The sequence below is a fragment of the Saccopteryx leptura genome, chromosome 5 (genome assembly GCF_036850995.1).
Source record: "Saccopteryx leptura isolate mSacLep1 chromosome 5, mSacLep1_pri_phased_curated, whole genome shotgun sequence".
In the NCBI taxonomy this organism is placed as follows: domain Eukaryota; kingdom Metazoa; phylum Chordata; class Mammalia; order Chiroptera; family Emballonuridae; genus Saccopteryx; species Saccopteryx leptura.
In genome coordinates, this window is record NC_089507.1 from 171765796 (window position 1) to 171784970 (window position 19175).

The 19175-nt window shown below is 55.3% G+C and overlaps 2 protein-coding genes across 7 annotated transcripts in view; one reads left to right on the forward strand and one right to left on the reverse strand.

Annotated features, from left to right (window-relative positions):
- The window catches only part of BTBD17 (BTB domain containing 17), a 58197-nt gene extending 57487 nt beyond the window's left edge, over positions 1-710 (reverse strand). For all 5 annotated transcript variants that reach the window (XR_010751687.1, XR_010751688.1, XR_010751690.1 and 2 more), the window contains exon 1: positions 576-710. The gene's annotated coding sequence lies outside the window, so the exon portion shown is untranslated. The remainder of the gene's footprint in view (positions 1-575) is intronic.
- On the forward strand, positions 252-13107 carry GPRC5C (G protein-coupled receptor class C group 5 member C). 2 transcript variants are annotated; one of them, XM_066386800.1, is made up of 4 exons: positions 252-516; positions 7172-8260; positions 10575-10669; positions 12492-13107. In XM_066386800.1, the coding sequence occupies exons 2-4, from the start codon at positions 7204-7206 to the stop codon at positions 12669-12671; spliced, it is 1332 nt and encodes a 443-aa protein (XP_066242897.1). In that variant the 5' UTR covers positions 252-516; positions 7172-7203; the 3' UTR covers positions 12672-13107. The 2 variants fall into 2 exon arrangements, with proteins under 2 accessions (XP_066242897.1, XP_066242896.1); XM_066386799.1 differs by lacking the exon at positions 252-516 and adding an exon at positions 657-900.
- Positions 13108-19175: the final 6068 nt, after the last annotated feature.

Genomic DNA, 19175 nt, shown 5'->3' on the forward strand with positions numbered 1-19175 from the left:
CGCACAGTGGTGTTACCACGCACACTTCGTGGCCCGGGTGTTGGGTAAAGACGCGCATGCAAAAGGCGAACACTCGGTGTGTGGTGTCCACATGTGCAAGCTCAGGGAAGGGAGGGGGCACAGAAAGCGTGACAAAGGTGGACTTTGTGTCTGAATATGCTTCTCGCTTCAACCCGGAGAAGCGAGCTGTGTCCAGCGTGTGTCTCACGGGAAAGCCAAGACAAAAGTGACAAACGCTATGTGTCCACCACGGAGAGACGCACCAAGGTGGCCCCTGCGCGTGTCTGAGCGCGCGCTGATACATTGAGGAGAAAGAGCCCGCCCTCGAGGTGCTCTGGGATGCACCCATACGGCTTTCGGGAGAGAAAGCCGAGTCCAGAAACTGAGTGCGCGTGAGTGTGCGCGCGCCCGCGTGCGGGGGCGTGGCGGTAAATAGCAACAACCCCACTGGCAAGCTCCGCCAGAAACTCCAATCTCTCTCCCCGGCCAGAAAGTGCGACTCGCCGGAGCCTGGAGGTGAGTTGGAGGGGGAGGGCTGGGCAGGCTTTGTTACAGTGTAAACCGATTGCACATACCTGGAGCTGCGGTTGCCCGATAAGCGCCTGAATGGATGTGATGTCACGGTGATGCAGGCGCCGGCCCACTCTCGCCGAGAGAAAGGAGCCGAGCGCGGGGAGAGGCCAGCGTGAGAGCGAGCGACCTAGCTCGGCTAGCTCAGTAGCGGTCCGGGGAGAGGCAGGCCCTGCGCCCGAACCCCCGCCCGGGTCCAGCCACCCTAGGCCAGGGCTGGGCCTGGCCCCGCGCCCTGCGCGGAGTCCCTCCCACCTCCGCCTGCGCCTCGCCCGGGGCTGGAGTTGGCCCCAAACCCCGCGCCGGAGCCGGGCCGGCTGCGTGTCCCAGGTAAGGGCTGCTGCCTTCCCTCTCAGTGCCCTTCCCTTGGCCGCCCGGAAGAGTCGGCTTGTGGTAGCTGGGAGAGGACGAAGGCAGAGAACCGGGGGCAGAGGACGCCGCTCCAACTCCGCTTGGTCTCAGAAACTTTCCAAACAGGACCTTACTAGGGACTGGGGGTGGGGGAATCTTAGCGCGGCAGCTCCGAGGGGGGGGGGGGCGGGGCGGCGGAGAGAACTTCACAGTTGGGGGCTCCAAGGTGTACCCCTCCAACCCCACTACCTCTCTGTTCGAGTCTTCCTCAATACGACTTGTGAGCAGTTGTCCTTTCTGCTGCTCGCTGTGGTGCATGGGGAGGGCTGGTTTCTGTGGCCGGAGGAAACGGGGGAGAGGCGGCTGCTCTAGCTCCTGTTCCGATGTCCAGGGTAGCGTCGGTGTAGACCCAGTGGGGGCGTTGAGGGGGGGAGCACTCCATCTTCCCGCCTGAAGTTTTGGATTTCAGACGGTCAAAGAGCCTCTACTTCTGGCAGCGTGGCTTCTAGGTCCCTTCCCTCCTCCCCTCACCCTCAAGGCTTTTCCGGGGCCCTTTCTAGCCTCAGAGATTGAGTAGGGCCCCCTCCACCCCCAGGCTGGCGGTTTTACACTCAGGAAAATCCAGTCACTTAGGAACTCTCCAGTCTTGATCCTAAAGCATAGGGACCAGAATATGTGGAAATAGGGTTTTGTGCTCTTGGAGTCTGCATCGTTCCCTGTCCCTGTCCCACCTTAAGCCTTAATGTGTGGCTGGGGACAGAGAATGCTATTGACGGGTGGGGCACATTCCAGAGTGATGTTTCCAGAGCAGACCCTTGGCCTGGGGACTTCCAAGTTTCTGAATGCTTTTGGCCCGAAGGCACACCCTTGGTGTGGAGGTCTAGGCTGAGGTCCCAGGACTTCTGTCCCCCCACCCTCAAACCCCCAGCCTGGGCACTGAGGTAGCTCCTTACAGGCACTGAGGGGTCCGAGAGGAAGGAGGAGATGGATGGGAGAAGGGGCAGAGGTAGGAAGGCTGGCAGTGGGTACATCCATCTCTCCTGACAGGCTGCCGAGTGGTGGCAGATGGGGAGGAAGGAGGATGCTCTAGCATTCCTGGTGAGCACAGGTGCCTCCAGGAGGGGGCTCTCGGGGGTCACGGCACCCTCAAAGGGAACCTGGCTGTGGTCTGTATCTCTCCACTCTGGAGCCTGGGAGACAGATCCCGCTGGCAATGTGAAGCCCAGGTGCTCTTTTCAGGATAGTTCCCAGGCCTTTGTGTGGTTAGGGGTGGGGGGAGTTGGTTACTCTGGAAAAGTGAGAGGGCCGGGCTGCCTCAGCCTTGCTGGGTGAGGCCAGTCCAGGCTGGCTGGGCCTTGAACCCGCTGGCACGCCTGAGGCCTCTCTGCTCCCGCAAGAGGAAAAGAGGGCAGAAGGAGATCTGGAACTGGATTGGGCTGAGTAGCTAGACCTGAGGAAAGGCTGGTTTCAGAGGTGATTAAAAATATTTGTATGACTGATTCCAGGGAGGTGAAGCAAAAGGGCCCTTTTGTCCAGAAAATAACCTGAGGCGGGGGCTGGGTTGCAGCCATGGTGTGCAGGAAACGCGTGGGTTGGGAAGGGAGGGTCCCCCTCGTTGGACCCACTGAGAACCTTAAAGCAGAAGATGTGACTCCGAAATGAAGGAGGCAGGGCTGGGATGGGAAGAGGTGTGCAGAGTCCCCAGGGAACGATTCAAATGCCTGCTCCATTCAAGGCACGGCATTCAACTCTACAGAGGATGCATCTTGTTCGCTACCCTGCCTCAGACCGTAGAGCCTGGTAGGGGAACGTGAGCATACAGGATCCTAACAGTCAGCTCTCAGAAGACAGCCTGGAAGTGCAGGCTCTAGCGACCCAGGCAAGGGAGAGCCTCCAGGCCGCGCTGGGTCCATTTCGTCCAAGTTCTTTCCCCCTCCACCATTTTAAAAGGTGGCATCAGCTGACTGGCTGATTTTGGACTCCTGGAGGTGAAACTCTTTTGAGTTTTCCTTCATTAAGTCTCCTGCTGGCTTCCAGGGGGTGGCTGTCCTAGACAGTGGACAAGAGCCAGGTCCAGCCAGCCCAATTTCCCCACCCCAGTCAGTGTATTCTTGTCCCCCCACTAACCTTTTCATTTACCAGTGAGTCAGAGAAATGAGACATATCAGAGTGGTTTGTTTCATCTGAGGCTGGGACGGTGCAGGGCAGCAGGGCAGCCTGTTACTTGGATGGGGAAGGCAGGGCAGGTTCCCGCTTCATTCCTTGGAAGTTCCCATGTTGTTAGAGCCAGCAGAGGTGAGACGTGGAGGGTGTGGTTCAGGACCAGCAGCAAAGTTAGGAGGAAACTGGGGTGAGAGCTGGAAGCCTCTCTGTGAGGTGTGCTGGGTTCCAGCAGGGCAAGGGTGGCTCTAAGTGCAAGACGGATCAAGGAAGAGTGGCCTAGAAGGGTCCCAGGACTAAACGAGACCTGGCTTGGTGTTTATATCAATGTGGCTGTTATGAGGCTTGAACTTGTAGCACAGGTTTAGTATCCCTCCCCTCACACACACATGCAACCTAGCTTTAGATTTTATTTTGGAAAGGCTTTCTCAGGTCTGCCCATATATGGCTTACCTTTGGTCTCAATTTTTAAATCAGAGGAATGTGTACTCAACAAATTGGTTGACTGTGCTTTGTGCCAGACTCAAATCTTAAAGCACAAACCTGGTTGTGTGCCCCTATTGGGCAAAAAGACGGCCTTTGGTGGCTCCCTATTGCCTATAGAGTAATGCTCCAAACTTCTTCCCTGTAGCATTCCTAATCTGACTTCAGCTGGCAATTTAGTTCCTACTTGGTGAACTTTTTTTTTTTTTTTTTGTATTTTTCTGAAGCTGGAAACGGGGAGAGACAGTCAGACAGACTCCCGCATGCGCCCGACCGGTATCCACCCGGCACGCCCACCAGGAGCGATGCTCTGCCCACCAGGGGGCAATGCTCTGCCCCTCCGGGGCATCGCTCTGCCGCAACCAGAGCCACTTTAGCGCCTGGGGCAGAGGCCAAGGAGCCATCCCCAGCGCCCGGGCCATCTTTGCTCCAATGGAGCCTTGGCTGCGGGAGGGGAAGAGAGAGAGAGAGAGGAAGGAGGGGGGGAGGGGTGGAGAAGCAAATGGGCGCTTCTCCAATGTGCCCTGGCCGGGAATCGAACCTGGGTCCCCCGCACGCCAGGCCGACGCTCTACCGCTGAGCCAACCGACCAGGGCCATACTTGGTGAACTTGATTAAAGTTCTTCTCTGTTCTGTCTTTCCTGACCGGCTTAGCTGGAAGAACTTCCTCTTGTGTTTCTGTAGCACCTTTCTCTCCAAAATCTGTTCTGTGGCACTTATCTTATTCTTCCTTGTGTAATTTTTTGTAGGCCTATGTTGTCTTTCCTGTTAGATTTAAAAAAAAATTTTTATAACAGTTTACTTGAGCCAAATTGGTGACATGCTGAGTAGCAAGATCTCAAATGCTCCTTCTCCTATTAGATTTTTAAATACCTATAAGTCAGGGACTGCGTTTGTTCCTCTCTGTGTTTTCCAAGGCTCTGAGAACAACTGAACCTTGTCCCCTAAGGTACCTGGAAATATTTACAGATTGAAATAATTGCCTGTTCTAAACTGGGAAGGACAAGGCAGTTGGCATGAGAAGCACCTGAAGATGTGTAGGTGCCCAGAGGCTCAGTCTGGGTGGCCGTTCTCAGGGTTTAGCTCCAGATCTCCCAACTGTACCCCAAGTTCTGGCTGCTTTGCTGTGAGCCAAATATTCCCCAAAATGGGATGGAGTGTTTAGGATCCCAGAGCATGTTATCTGTAAATTACATCCTGGAGTGGTTCAATATTTCTCCTTATCCATTAACCCTCCTGATTCTCTTCTTGTCCAACACTTGTAAATACAGTGTGTGCTTTATTGAGCTACGATTACACACAGTCCCCTGCAAAAGCTTATTTACGTCATAAAGTAAGGGGAACATGCCTTTACATTGGAAGTCAGAAGAGCCTAGCTCTGGTACAGTGCCAGTTATTTAGAAAAACAATAGCAAAATTCAAATAAGAATGCATTTATTGAGTTGATGGGTGATCACTTCCTGAGGTATATGAATGTCTAATCACTATGTTGTACACCTGAAACTAATATAATATTCTGTACCAACTGTAACTGAAAAAAATAGTATAATAATAAAAAAGAGTTAATGGGAAAAGCAAGCTTAATTAAAGATGGGGAGGTAGCTGAGAAGGCTGGGATACCTGAAATATTGTCAAGGGGCATGTAGGACTTCCTAAGGGATGTTGAAACTTGATGACCTTCATTAAGTCAGTTTCACTAGCAACTAGGAGTTGTCTTATTCCTGACTTAGTAGCAGTGGAGAGACAATCTATATGGACTGAGAGTTGGGGTTTTTGTTTGCCTATTAGAAATTAAGTAACCAGAAATGGTGAGAACCTAAGGAGGTAAACGGTGCACACCACCCTCACCTCAACCCCCCACCAAAAAAACAGGAGGTGGGGAGGATGGATCATGCCATTCCCCGGTGGGCTACTAGTGGCCACTGTTAGCCCAGGAAAGCTTGGTTGTTGTCTTTCTGGAGAGTTCCTGGGCCCAAGAGGTGTTATTGAACGTATGGAGTGATTTAAATGTGGAGTACCTGCATTTCATGGAATTTTGGAATTTATAACTTATATTTTAGAGCATTTAAATTTTTCTGTTCTCCAAGTAAATGCAAAGCCTTTGACTGGAAAACTCACTGATTTGGTCTTTAATTTCTCTTAACCCACCGTATTCTTGTGTGTGTGTGTGTGTGTGTGTGTGTGTGTGTGTGTGTGTATGTGTGTTTTTCTGAAGTTGGAAACGGGGAGGCAGTCAGACAGACTCCCGCATGCGCCCAACCGGGATCCACCTGGCACGCCCACCAGGGGGTGATGCTCTGCCCATCTGGGGCGTCGCTCTATTGCAACCAGAGCCATTCTAGCACCTGAGGCAGAGGCCACAGAGCCATCCCCAGCGCCTGAGCAAACTTTGCTCCAATGGAGCCTTGGCTGCAGGAGGGGAAGAGAGAGACAGAGAGGAAGGAGAGGGGCAGGGCTGGAGAAGCAGATGGACGCTTCTCCTGTGTGCCCTGGTCGGGAATCAAACCCGGGACTCCTGCACGCCAGGCCGACGCTCTACCACAGAGCCAACCGGCCAGGGCCAACCCACCATATTCTTTACCTTCACTCCATACAGGAAAAATCCAGCTGGTACTAAGAGCAGGGGTTTGGTTTCCTTTGGTAAAGCTGCTGTCGGGGACTGGTCGCATGAGTAGCTAGAGTAATAAGTTAGCGTCCTGGTGTGAATAAAATACATTTTTCTTGCTTTTAGCTATAATGCTTTAAAGTCTTTCATTATAGATTAATTCCTTTGGGTTTTGCATTGCCCTTGCCTGGTTCTTGCTTTTAAAATGTTAATGCTTCATAGGAGAATTTTTGTATTAAGTCATTAACTCCCTAGCTGGGAACTGATTTTACCCTGAGACTTCAGCAGTTGAGCTAGATAAGAACTCTGGATTCTGAAGGGAAGCCTGGGCACTCACAGGAGGAGATGGAAGCCTGTTACCTGGATGGGGAAGGCAGAAGAGGGAAGTGGTAGAGAGAAGTCAGGGGGAAGTGCTGATAAATACAACTTTTCGACTCTCTTCATTTTTTTTTTTTCCTGGCTGCAAGTTATGCCTGTCACAGCAGCTTGTTAAATTCTCATGGAATGAATGAATGATGGAATGAATGGATTTAGGGCCGATTCACCAAGGACATAGGCATCACATGGACAGAGTTCGGGGGCGTGGTACGTGGCCTGTTGAACTCTGAAAGTCCCAGATCAAGAGAGGAAGTGCCGAGTGGGCGGCATGCTTGGTTTTGACTTGCTCATAAACCCACTCACCCCCCACACTAGCTGCAAGAGCTCAGGGAACATGTGAACCCAGGTTATGGTTGTGGAGGAGAGGAACCTGAACACCCAATGACGGTTTCTCCCTCTTCCATGACTAGGAATAGGGATGGCAGAAGGGCTTGATCTCATTTGCCTCTCTGCTCAGTTGATGTGCCTCCCAGGAGTTCTGTTTTCAGGAGGATTCTGACGCCCAGAGGGACAATCTCATGATCAGCTTGCACTGTCTGCCCCGGTGCAGGCTCAGGGAAGCGGCTCCAGTGGCAGAGTCGGACCCTGGAAGACTGATTTGGCCTTCTCTCCCTCTGTCTTTAGAGACCCAGTGGGAGCCTGGCCCGGGCGCCAGGATGGCCATCCACAGAGCCTTGCTGACCGACCTGGGACTGCTTCTCTTCCTCTTCCCCTTCCCAGAGGTGCAGGCCCAGAACCATGTCCCACCTGGCTGCAGCCCGGACCTCAACCCCCTCTACTATAACTTGTGTGACCGGTCTGGGGCTTGGGGCATCATCTTGGAGGCAGTGGCTGGGGCGGGCGTCGTCACCACTTTTGTCCTCACCATCATCCTTGTGGCCAGCCTCCCTTTTGTGCAGGATACCAAGAAGCGGAGCCTTTTGGGGACCCAGGTGTTCTTCCTGCTGGGGACCCTGGGCCTCTTCTGCCTCGTGTTTGCCTGTGTGGTGAAGCCTGACTTCTCCACCTGTGCCTCTCGGCGGTTCCTCTTTGGGGTCCTGTTTGCCATCTGTTTCTCCTGCCTGGTGGCCCACGTCTTTGCCCTCAACTTCCTGTCCCGAAAGAACCATGGGCCCCGGGGCTGGGTGATCTTCACCGTGGCTCTGCTGCTGACCCTTGTGGAGGTGATCATCAATACAGAGTGGCTGATCATTACGCTGGTGCGGGGAGGAGGCGAGGACGGCCCCCTGGGCAATGGCAGTGCTGGTGGGGCCGCAGCCTCCCCATGCGACATTGCCAACATGGACTTCGTCATGGCGCTCATCTATGTCATGCTGCTACTGCTCTGCGCCTTCACGGGGGCCTGGCCTGCCCTGTGTGGCCGCTTCAAGCGCTGGCGTAAGCACGGTGTCTTCATGCTGCTCACCACAGCCACCTCCATCGCCATCTGGGTGGTGTGGATTGTCATGTACACCTACGGCAACCAGCAGCGCAACAGACCCACCTGGGACGACCCCACGCTGGCCATTGCCCTCGCCGCCAATGCCTGGGCCTTTGTCCTCTTCTATGTCATCCCTGAGGTGTCCCAGGTCACCAAGGCCAGCCCGGAGCAAAGCTACCAGGGAGACCTATACCCCACCCGGGGTGTGGGCTACGAGACCATCCTGAAAGAGCAGAAGGGCCAGAGTATGTTCGTGGAGAACAAGGCATTCTCCATGGACGAGCCGGCCTCAGGTAGGTCACGGAGCCCCTCCCCACGGCCCCTTGTCTTCCACACCCTTTTCCTGCCAGACAGGCTGGTCTCAAGCGAGGTTCTCTACAGTGTTCTGCCTTAAAGCCCCTACATTCCGTTCTCTTTCTTTATTTTTTTACTTTAGTCATGTAACTCATGAGTATATTTTTCACCATAAAATTTCACATGAAAAACATTACACATGAAACAAAGTTTCTCCCAACTGTTTCCCCAGTGCCACCCCATTCCTTCCTGTTGCATCCCCAGAACTGACCGCTGTGGATTGCTCTTTTATCTCCTCGTGCCTCGGTTTCCTCTTTTGTAAGATGAGGATGATAATGACCCTGTTCAGAGGATGCTGGTGAGGACTAGTTAATGCAGGCACCTGCACCCGGAAGGTGCTCTGGAGGTCTAAGCTGTGGGCCGTGCTGTGTGCGTGTTGCTATTTTATTATTATTATCGGTACCCTTCCAGAATTTGTTTTTCCATTTTTCCATTGTGTATATATCTCTAGTCATCTTAGTTTCCCTTAAAAGTCTTTTCAGTTAATTTTATTCTTTTTAATCAAAACACTCAATGCCATATGGCAGTCTAATAAGCAGCACCCACAATCCAGCTGGCTTGTCCCTAAGTTCCTGTCCAGGCTCTTGGTTAATGGGACAGGCTTACCTGGCAGAGTCCAGCTCTCAGTGGTCAGGCTGGGTGGGGGTGCCCCAACAGTAGAAGAGGCAGGAGGGTGGTAAAGCCTTTACAGCTGTGCCAAGCACCACCGCCCTGACGGGGAGCAACTTGGGAAGCAGGAGTATAGATGGCTGTTCTCTGTGAGACTTGGCCAGGTGAGCCAAGTCTTTCTCTGGCATTTGTTATCTCTGAATCTCACCGGCATTTACTGAGCACCTGCTGTGTGCCTGGTGCTGTGTCTTTCCTGGTGTGTCCTATGCATGCGTCTCGCATGCTTTCTTAGCTGGCTGGGTACAATCCCTAAAGCCAGAGGCGTGGTCTCGGAGCCCTGCCCTCACCCCCAGACCGTTCTGATCAAGATGTTTGGGGACTTAAGTATTTACCTGCCTGATTGTCAAGTACTCTTCTCTGGCGCCTCTGCTGTAGGTCAGAGTCACAGGCAGGGAAAGTTCCAGAATCAGAGAACCAACTCCCTGCCTCTTCCTTGCAAACCAAGATCCCCATAATCTCTGCTTTGGAAAAAGAAGTGACCTTTGTCCTGCCAGGCACCAATCTTTGATCTGCCCCCTGGCGTGGCTCCTGGCATGCACGGAGCGGGACCAGTGGAGTGTGCATGGGCTGGGGTGGGGGGCGATTGAAGAGGTGGCAGGAGAGAGGGGCTTGTGGGTAAGTGTTGGCAGGAGTTTCAGCACCCCCATCCCTGCTCTTACCTCGTGTGTGTTTGTCATTGTCAAATAGCTCCCAGCCGTTGTCCTCTCAAGGCAAACACTTCTGGAGCTGTGAGGTTTTTTTTTTCTCAATTTTTTTTTCAAAATGGGAAAATCAATCGCGTGAGCCCAGCACTTAGAAGCCCTATGTAGCTGTGGTCGCTTAGCGCTGCGAGACCCTCAGCCTGCAGCAGACACCCACTGTGCTTGCCCTTGCAGCCCAGCCCACTGTGGGCCCGGGTCGGTCAGCAGGTTTCCTTAGACGCCCTGGGAGCGGCCAGTGGCCAGTGGCGTGGAAGAGATCGGGAAATCAACACACCAAGCGAGGCTTGGGGAAGTATCCCTGGAGCTGTAAATAGTACTGGACACTTGCCCAGGGGCCTCAGGACAGGATGTGCATTCGGTTCCTGGGGGGGGGGCTCTAGGTTGTAGGTCATGGGGAGTCAGCATCCAGTTCTGCCCTAGAGTCGGGGGCTGTGGGGTCTCTGCTGTGTTGACCCTAGCCCCTGGCAGCTGGCTCGCAGTGGTAGAGGCCAGAGCTGGAGGCTGGCCATCTTGGAAGACGGCCTGAAACCCATGTGCCCCCATGACCTCTGGCCCTGGAGGGCGGATGGGGATGTGAAGGCTGCCGACAGGAACATTTTTCTGAAGGGACAGTTGAAGGGGGTTCCCGCACTGCAGGAGAGCCCTGGGCGAAGGCAGGCCGCTACTCGGCTCCCCGTGCATCCGAACAAAGGGGCGCTGGGTTCTGGAGAGGCCCCCACGCCCACAGCCTCACCCCCAAGCCGGCCACCTCTGGCCAGGCTCCCTCCTGGGTTAGATGTTACCGTGCAGCCTCGCCTCCTTTCTCTAGCCCTGGGCAGCCTTGCTCTCAGCTGGTAAAGGGAGTTGACAGCCCAGCCTGCAAACCTCTCCTGTTTCCTTGCAGCCAAAAGACCAGTGTCACCATACAGTGGGTACAATGGGCAGCTGCTGACCAGTGTGTACCAGCCCACCGAGATGGCCCTGATGCACAAAGGCCCGGTGAGTGGGGTCCCCGAGTCCCCACGACCTTGTGGAAAGCCATGGCTCCCAGCCTCAGTGAGCGGGTGCTGGGGTGCAGGTGGTAGGGGGGAAAAGGCAGGTGTCTCTGCTGGTGCATACCAGCCTCAGGGAACCCAGAGCTCTGGTTCCTGGTGCCCCTTTCCTCGAGTTAATGGAGCCACGGCCTTCAGTCACATTGCAGTGGGACCTGCCCACTCCGTGTCGTTGGAGTGTCACACACACTGCGTGCTGTGGAGGACGCTGAACAGGCTCTTTGAGCTGGCGGGAGCTGCCAGCTTCCCCCTCAGAGCTTAGGGAGGGACAGAGGAGGGCTTCAGCCAGCTGAGTGTCATTCTTGGTGGCTCCAAAGGGACAGAGGACCACATAGCAGGTCTGGGTAGGTATTTACACTTCAACCACAGCTGTCTCAGGAGAGGCCCCCTCCCCCTACCAGCAGGCAGCAGTTCTCAACCTCACACCTCCCCTGGGTTCTGGAAACCAGATGCTCCATTAGCCAAGGGAGGGGGTTAGGAACAGGAAGATGGTGGGTTAGATTTACTCATTCCATATATGTTCCTTCTCCCCGGCTGGCAGACACTGTGGAGAGAGGTCAGTGACCTGCCTTGGCAGAATGCTGGGAACAGGAAAGAGGGAGGTCAGCGGGTGGTGTTCTCAGCCCCCTCCTGGTGGGAGCCCTGGAGCAGGGTGAAACGTCCAACCCCAGCCCTATAGGCAGCCAAGATTGCCAAAGAAGCCTCCCAAACATAGGCAGAGTCTGCTGGGCCCCAGCCATCCAGGGGTGGGGAATCGGGAGTAACACAGTGATTCTCAAACTGCAGTCCCCAGACCTTCAGCATTACCATCACCTGGGCTCTTGCTAAAAATGCAAATTGGGCAGTGCCAGTGGTGTGATGAAGCATCTCTTCAGTGACATCACCGTGATAACAGGCTGCCGTAATGGGAATAACCACCTGCAGAAATCTGCGAACATTACTGACAGGCCTTCCGCCCTTCTCTGTTAAACTTTGCCAGCTCCATCCCCGCCCACTAGGTGTGGGAGTAGCTTAAACAGTCCAGGTGATTGTGCTGCACACCCAGGTTTGAGTCAGAGATCACCAGGTGGGTGGCCTCAGGCCCTGGAGCTGCAGGGGTTTGGCGCGGCTCTGTCTCCTGGGATAAGGCAGGTGGGGCCAGGAGTTCACCTTCCCTCCAAGCTGGGAGCTGGGACAGGTGCCTCGGGACCGTCTGATCCCCTCAGCTCCATCTCACCCACACAAGAACAGGACCGCCGCAGCTCAAACCAGGTTCCAGGCAGCGAATTTGAGTTTTAAATCTCAAACCCAAAAGCATTCAAGTTTTAAATCTCTAATTAGACAGGCCAGCTCAGACTTCTAGATAAGTAATATGTGGGCGTGTCCAGGGCCTGACACAAGCGTGTCCTCGGCCAGGCACACCAACAACTAGGATGCTGTTGGGGGTCAAAGGGCCAATGGGGGGATTCGGGTAAGAGTCTCGGAAAAACGGAGGCCAGGGGCTCCAGGCAGATGATAGCTGCTCCATATGGTTCACTGTCCATTGGGCTCAGGGTTTGAGGAATAGGAAGGGACTTGAGAAGAGGCTCCTTCTGAATGGGCCAGCCCAAATGAAGCCCAGAAGCATCCTCGGGGCCTCATTCACACGGTCAGAGGTCAGCCCCTCAGTTTCCAGAGGTTCAGTCGTCATCCCAGCTGACTGGGGTACGGCTGGGGGGATAGGGGGAGGAGCGGGGTGTTTGCACATCTGTGCTGGTGGGACCTGGCTGTGACACCGCCTGCTCTTCCAGTCCGAAGGAGCTTATGACGTCATCCTTCCACGAGCCACAGCCAACAGCCAGCTGATGGGCAGTGCCAACTCAACCCTGCGGGCTGAAGACATGTATGCCGCTCAGAGCCACCAGACGGCTACACCACCAAAAGATGACAAGAACTCTCAGGTCTTTAGAAACCCCTACGTGTGGGACTGAGTCATCACCAGGAGGCAGTGGACAGATGTGGGGAGAGCCCTCGGGGTCCTGGCCTGGGCCAGGGACTGCCCAGGACCCCCAGGCTCTCTAGTTCCCTGTCCCCCTCAATGGCTCAGGGCTGCTTATGCCTCAGTGGTGAGACCCTCCCTGTTGGCCAAGTTTCGGGTGGGTGTCCCAGGTGCCCCTACCCACTCCTCAGTGTTTGTGGAGTTGAGGAGCCAACCCTGGCTTCCTGCCAGGGTCACCTCCAGTGGTCACGCTCCAGCCAAATAGTATTCTTCTTGGGGTGGTGGCCTGTCAGCACCTACATTTTCTGGAGTCTTTGGAGAGATTCCTACAACCTTGAGAGAGTTCACAGGTTCTTTCTGTCCTGGGTACTGCTCCTCTGTGAGGAACAAGGTGCCTAATAAATTAGTTTCTGATTTATTAACCCTTCCTCTGGCAATATCATTTCTGACCCAGCTCTTGGCTTCCAGTGAACCGTTCCTCCGTGGCCTGTGGGTGGCTTCTCCTTCCTTCTCCCTCCCAGTCCAGCTTGTGGGAAAGCTGTGAGTTCTTCTATGCAGCTGACGCCTCCACCCAGGGAAGGATCCAGAAGTCGAGTCTCTGGGCCCCAGTTGCATGTGATCGGAATAAATTTCTGGGTCAGCTCCTGTTTAGGGGGTAGTCCAACATTTGAGCTTGTCTGAAATCAGGTAGCTTTTCTCTGGAACCCCCTCCACTGGCCAGACAAGGGGAACCGAGCAGGACAGACAGACCCACCAGCAGGCATTTCTGCGGACGGCACGTGTAAGGGAAGCTGGGCTGACGTCAGCCTCTCAGTGGGGCCGGTGGTTCACATCCTAGGCGGGGGACCTCCCTGCTCCGTGCTCTTAGGTCGCTTTACAAAGTGGGTTTACTAAAGTGGGAATGGGTTGGGCCACATTCTGGTTGGTTTCACTCCTGGGCAGGAAAATGCCAGTTTGCTCAGCCTTTGATGGTAAAGCTTTTCCACGTCAGCTTATTGTCATCCATGTGGCTGACCCCAAAAGGTGGAAGGGACAGTATTCTGCTTCCCAGAGTCAGAATCCCAGAACTGCACCACTTTAGGGTCAGATGAGCCTTGGGGGTGAGTTAGGGATGTGGCTGGTGCTCCTGCCCCGTTTCAGGTCAGCAAACTGACCCAGAGAGTCTACACAGCCTTTAGAAGTGGCCACACCAAAACCAGCCGGGGTTTCCGGAGACTCTGACTTCCAGCGGCCCTGGGACAGCCAGCAGGCCCCCGTGGCCTGGGCACCGACCAGCAGCTGTGCCCTGACCCTTGGCCACTGGCTCAAGGCTTAGTGAAGAGGCTGCCAAGCCTGTCCCTCCCAGGCTTGGGAATATTTCTCCCCAACTAGCCAGAAGTTATTTTCTGATACGGGTTGTAAGGGAAAAAGTGTTTCTGTTGGAAGAGAGGGAAAGGTTGCTGGAAGAAAAAATGCCGCTTTGCCCGAGGTTTTCCTTCTAAGTCAGATTGCACCAGCCCCCCACCCAGGCTCCGATGCTTTTCTTAGTATAAACCAGCACTTGGACCCTGAGCGGTGGGATCCCCTTTGACTGTTGTTCTTTCTGGTTACTTTAGGCTCAGTCCCCACAAAATAAAACAAGATGGTAAATGTCCTGTTCCCTGGACTACATGTCGCCCTGATGTCCTCATTCCTCTGTGTCCTGGCTGGGCAGGGCCCAGCACCTTTCCTGTCCTAGTCATTGAGCTGGGAGGGCCTGGAGGCCACCCATCTGAAGCAATGGATCAAGTGGGGGACCCTGTGAAGCCCTGAGGCTTATGGCTAGAGCTCTAGGGCCACCCCCTTACCTGCCCTGCCCAGCTTCTCCTGGTCCCCAAGTGACCAAGGCCACAAAGAGCTATCTGCAGACCAGCCTGCCTCCTCCCCAACATCACAGCCCCTGTGTCCTCGTGCTGTGGCTTTCTAGGTGGCCACCCTCAAATGCTCCTGTCTTCGCACCATGGGTTTTTCTGGCCATCTTCTTGGGGACCAGCATCAGCTTGTCCCACTGCGCCTAGGCGAATCTCTGTGGGGCTTCGGAGCCATGCTCTGGCCAAAGTTGGCCCTTGCCTTTTTCACCCGAGCCTTCTGCCACACCCTGAATGAGCTGGGGCAGAGCTCATTCGAGGCCCGGAAGGGTGCTATTCCTTTTCGTCCTGTGGGCTCCAGACCTGAGCCCCTGTGGTGGGTCACTGTTTGCACCATGACCCCGTGCCTTCCCCACCCTCGATGAACTGGGTCCCATCAATTCTCATGATGGGGCATGGGGCTTCATTCTCAGGGACCAGCTGAGAGTCCTGGGCCACATGAACTGGGCTGTAGGCCTCTTCCAGGACAGACCTGTGGGACTTGAGGCCCCTGAGACTGGACATTGTGCCATTTCCTGATGGGTGGAGGAAAGGTTTCTACCTCACCTTGGGTACCTCAGTGTGCTGGTGCTGCTCTCCTCATCCAGGACATACTCCAAGGGTCCTGACACCACCCAGGGAAGTGGGAGATGTCTGCAGGCCCTGCAGGACGCTGGCACCGAGGACAGAGATATGCACAGTTCCAGACTTGTGGGGACATCTCTGCAGCATCGTCTTCCTGGCTTAGTACTGCCCTCTGGCACCAGACAGAGCTGGCTTGCCCAAGTGGGGGCCTCCCTAAGTGTGCCCCCGAGGCTGAGTTCTTAGCCCAGTGCCACTCTGGGTGGCATGTTGAGGGTACGGATGAAAGCAGTGGAGGTGAGCTGGCTGGTGCCCGACCTCACCCTGGAGTCAGTCTCACAAGCTCCAGTGTCACGCTCTGCCCCCACCAGCCTGTGCCTTTGTCACTGGAGTATTTCTCCAGGGCTAAATCGGGTGAACAGGCCCTTGAGGTGAGAGTGGGGTTGTACATGGAGGCGAGACATCCCCCACCCCACCCCACCAGTTGTGGTCCTTTGTACTCGGTTACTCAGTTCCGAGAATTGAGTATAACTTTCCCTGATGGAAGGGAAGCTCTGTGGACCTCAGACTTCTCTTGATCTAGGTTAGTGGCCCCAAGATCCCTTACAGTGAACAAAAGGACTATCCTGCTTTTCAAGGTGATAGTATCACGGGAGTCTCTTTGCAGCGCCAAGCAGCCAGAGGTCGCAGCCTGTAGTGAATGTGGGTTTGTTCGTATGTAGTTCGAGTCCCCTGGAGACCTGCTGTGAGACGCAGAGAAGGATGGGCTTTGCAAAGATGCAGGCCTGCCGGGCTCAGGTGCTGCGCTCGCCCGCCCGGCTTCCTCTGGTCCTTGGCCAAGTGCAGAGATAAGAAAAGTGGTCCAGCTGCATCACAAATACGTCTTGAAGGAAAGCAAACCAGAGTAGGCCAGAACCTGTTGCGGTAAGGTCAGGCCAACACCATACCCACTCAGTCAAACTCGAGCTCCAAGCAGAGTGGATTGGACTTCATACCCACTTGGAATTAAAGGACCTTACTCTCCGTTTGTGAGGAGGATAAGGAATGACTACCACTGAATCCCTGTGTGTTCATTAAGAAATTTTCTGGGCTTTATTAATAACATATTTTTAGATTCTCTCCTTGCCTTCTAGACCAAGAAAGGCTATTTAATTCCCAGGAATTTAGTTGGGAATTTATTTTAGAGGAGAAACCAGGTCGCCCAGACCAGACCAGCCCCAAACCAGTGCCTGCTCACCCACTCAGCACTTGGGAATGCAGGGACAGGGTGGCAGAGCCAGACATCCTTTATCCCAGTCCTGCCAGTGCCTGGACGCCAGTGGAAGGGGCCAAGGGATGATCAATGCTCCTTTGGGTCCGGAGGACCTGCCCAGGGCCACTTGCAACATTTGGTTTGCAAATACGGACCCCACACTTGTTCAGGGCTCCTCAAAACTCACATGAGAGCAAGAAACAGGTTGGGTGAGTTGCCTATGGTCACATAGCTAGTAAGGGTTCATCAGCTCTCAGACCCAATTTCAATCCAGCCCCAGGGGGATGTGCTGGGTCAGGCACAGGTGCTGGTGACCAGACTGTTTCCTGTCTGCTGTCTGCACTCTGAGCCCTCCAGGAAGCTGCAGCCCTTGCTCACAATAGTCCATGAATAATTTAGCATCTGCACCAACCCGGTAATGGTCTGACCTCATCCTCGGGCTCAGGGCTTTGTGTGTGGGGCGAGGCTCTGACCTCCGTTACCTTGAAAGGATGCTGATGGGTGGTTGGGCTGAGGGTCCCCGGTGAGGGGTGCAAGTGACTGAGGGAGGAAGGAGGTGGGGCCAGAGACCAACTGCCTTTGTAACCTGAGGCAGCTCTGCAGAGAGAACAAGACCCAGAAATCAAGCCTCCAGGTGCAGATCTCAGCTCTGGCTTACTAGCTGTGTGACCTTGGGCAGCGCTCTTGATGCCTCGGTTTCCTCATCTGCAAAATGGAAGTATTAACACTGAGTTCATGTTTAGTGTTCTAACCCCCTGCGGTCACTTCTGAAAGTCATGGCCAAGACAGATCATTCAGGAGCTGGCTGCCCTGTTTCCTGCCCAGACCGGCTGGTCTCCAGGTCGGGTGTCACCAGTTTTCTGCCCTCTGGAGGTGCGGCATCTTCCTTTCCCTCTGCTGTCCCTCACAGACCAGGTCCCGAGTGGGTAGGATGGCAGGGTGCTGGGATCAGAGGAGAGTTCATCAGGCAGGCAGATCCTGCTTCCTGCAGAGTGAGACCTGCTTCTTACTAGCCCTGACCTTGGGCAGCTCCCTCACCCAGCCTCAGTTTCCTCATCTGTGAAATGAACCCTGACCTTCTAGCTCTGCCTAAGCCCTGGTGTTGGGGTCCTGAGCAGTTGGGAGGGACCCCCAAGTGACAGAGCTGTGTTGACGGTGTGCTCCAGCAGCCTGACTCAAGGTCTGGAGCCGAGCCGAGCCGAGCCGGGTGGTGCAGGGCCACCACCTGGCTGTGCAGGGCCACCACCTGGCTGTGCCGGGGACAGAGGCCATGGGTCCCGGTAGGCAGGAGGGCTGAGTTACAGCCGGCCCTCCCCTTTCTCTCCAAGCGGTGGTGGGGCAGCGTGGGCTCCCGAGTCTCTGGCTGCACCTCCAGACACACATGCAACCCCACGCACCTGGGGTAGTGGCAGGAGTGGGGGTTGGGGGACCCAGCCTCTGGCTCTCTGACGTCATCCTCCAGTGAAGGCCCGCCCCTTGCTCCCAGCCAACCTGAGGCCGCCTCCTGCTCCCCACTCCAAGCCCGGCAACCTGATCCAAGTCCCGGGGGCGGGGGAGGCAAGCCAGTCCAGATGGCAGTCTCCGCTCCTGCCACAAGCTGGGGGCTCTGCCTGTCCTCGCCCGCCTGGAGAAGGCGGGTCACAGTGACCCCTTCCCATCCCCAAAACTCGGCCCTTTCACTCAGCTTCCCCTCCCAGATTTGAGTCGTGACCTTTTTCGTGTCCCCTTCCTGGCCGTGAGCCTTGGCCCTGCGGCACTACAACGTCCATCCCTGTATCTCAGGGCCCAGCACTTAGCAGGTCCCAGTTGCCCAGAGGAAGGCGCTCCTGGGAGGCCCTTTGTGGTCATTATGTTCTATGAGTGGTGTAAGGAATCCGGGTCCCAGGGTGCCCCCCTACTGCCCTGGGTCAGGCTCCGGGGCGGGGCTCCTAGCCTCCCCTGCTGAGATCTGGGACCTGCCCCCTGGAGAGGCCTGCCTGTGCATTGTAGGGTGCTGAACAGCATCCTGGATGCCAGCACCTTTACCTTCGTAGTGGTGACAACCAAAAATGTCTCCAGACATTGCCAGTGTCCCTGGGGGCAAACTCTCCTGGTTGAGAACCAGTCCTCTGTGGTGTTAGAGTGGGCACCAAGCAAGCCACACTCAGGACCCCTGCGCCTGCAGCCAGAGGTTCCCACCAGCCCAGGAGCTGGTGGGGGTACTCCTGGGCCCCCTCCTTCGGGCTAGCCTGGGGACTATAACCCTTAGCCTGACAGCATTCGGGCAGCATGTGACCAACCAGCTCCTCTTACTGGGCACACACCTTTTCAGCTCCCGCCCTGACAAGGGTGCTGAGCGGGCCCTGGGACAGGGGATACAGGAGACTGACTGATGGTTTCCTGTCACTAAAAGTCAGAGTGGTTGGGCCACCAGAAGCAGACTCACAGGGTGTGTCTATCAGGTGGCCTCGGGGTCATGGAGAGGAGCTGGGGGCGGGCGTGGTGGGCTGAGGCAGCCGACTGAGGCTGTTGGGACTGAAGGTCAAGGGCCCATCCTGGACAGCAGGGGCTCCACTGTGGACCCCAATCCTTGGAGCTGTCCAGCCGTGGCACGCGTGCACGCACACACACAAGTACACGTGCGTGCACATGCACATGCACACACGGAGGTGAGATAGAGGGGAGTGGAGTTCTGGAGAAAGACAAAAAATGAGTCAATCCCAGCTGGGGAAGATTCCAGCCAATCCTTTAAAGAGTTCCATGTGGGAGTGGTCATCATAGCCAGGTGGGGGGCACAGACAGGGTGGGGATGGGATAC

What these genes read in the sequence shown, in the direction of transcription:
- GPRC5C (XM_066386800.1), top strand. Translation starts at nt 7,204, where the DNA reads ATGGCCATCCACAGAGCCTTGCTGACCGACCTGGGACTGCTTCTCTTC. An exon ending in CATGGACGAGCCGGCCTCAG is followed by an intron (nt 8,261 to 10,574) that starts GTAGGTCACGGA and finishes GTTTCCTTGCAG; the next exon opens with CCAAAAGACCAGTGTCACCA. An exon ending in CCCTGATGCACAAAGGCCCG is followed by an intron (nt 10,670 to 12,491) that starts GTGAGTGGGGTC and finishes CTGCTCTTCCAG; the next exon opens with TCCGAAGGAGCTTATGACGT.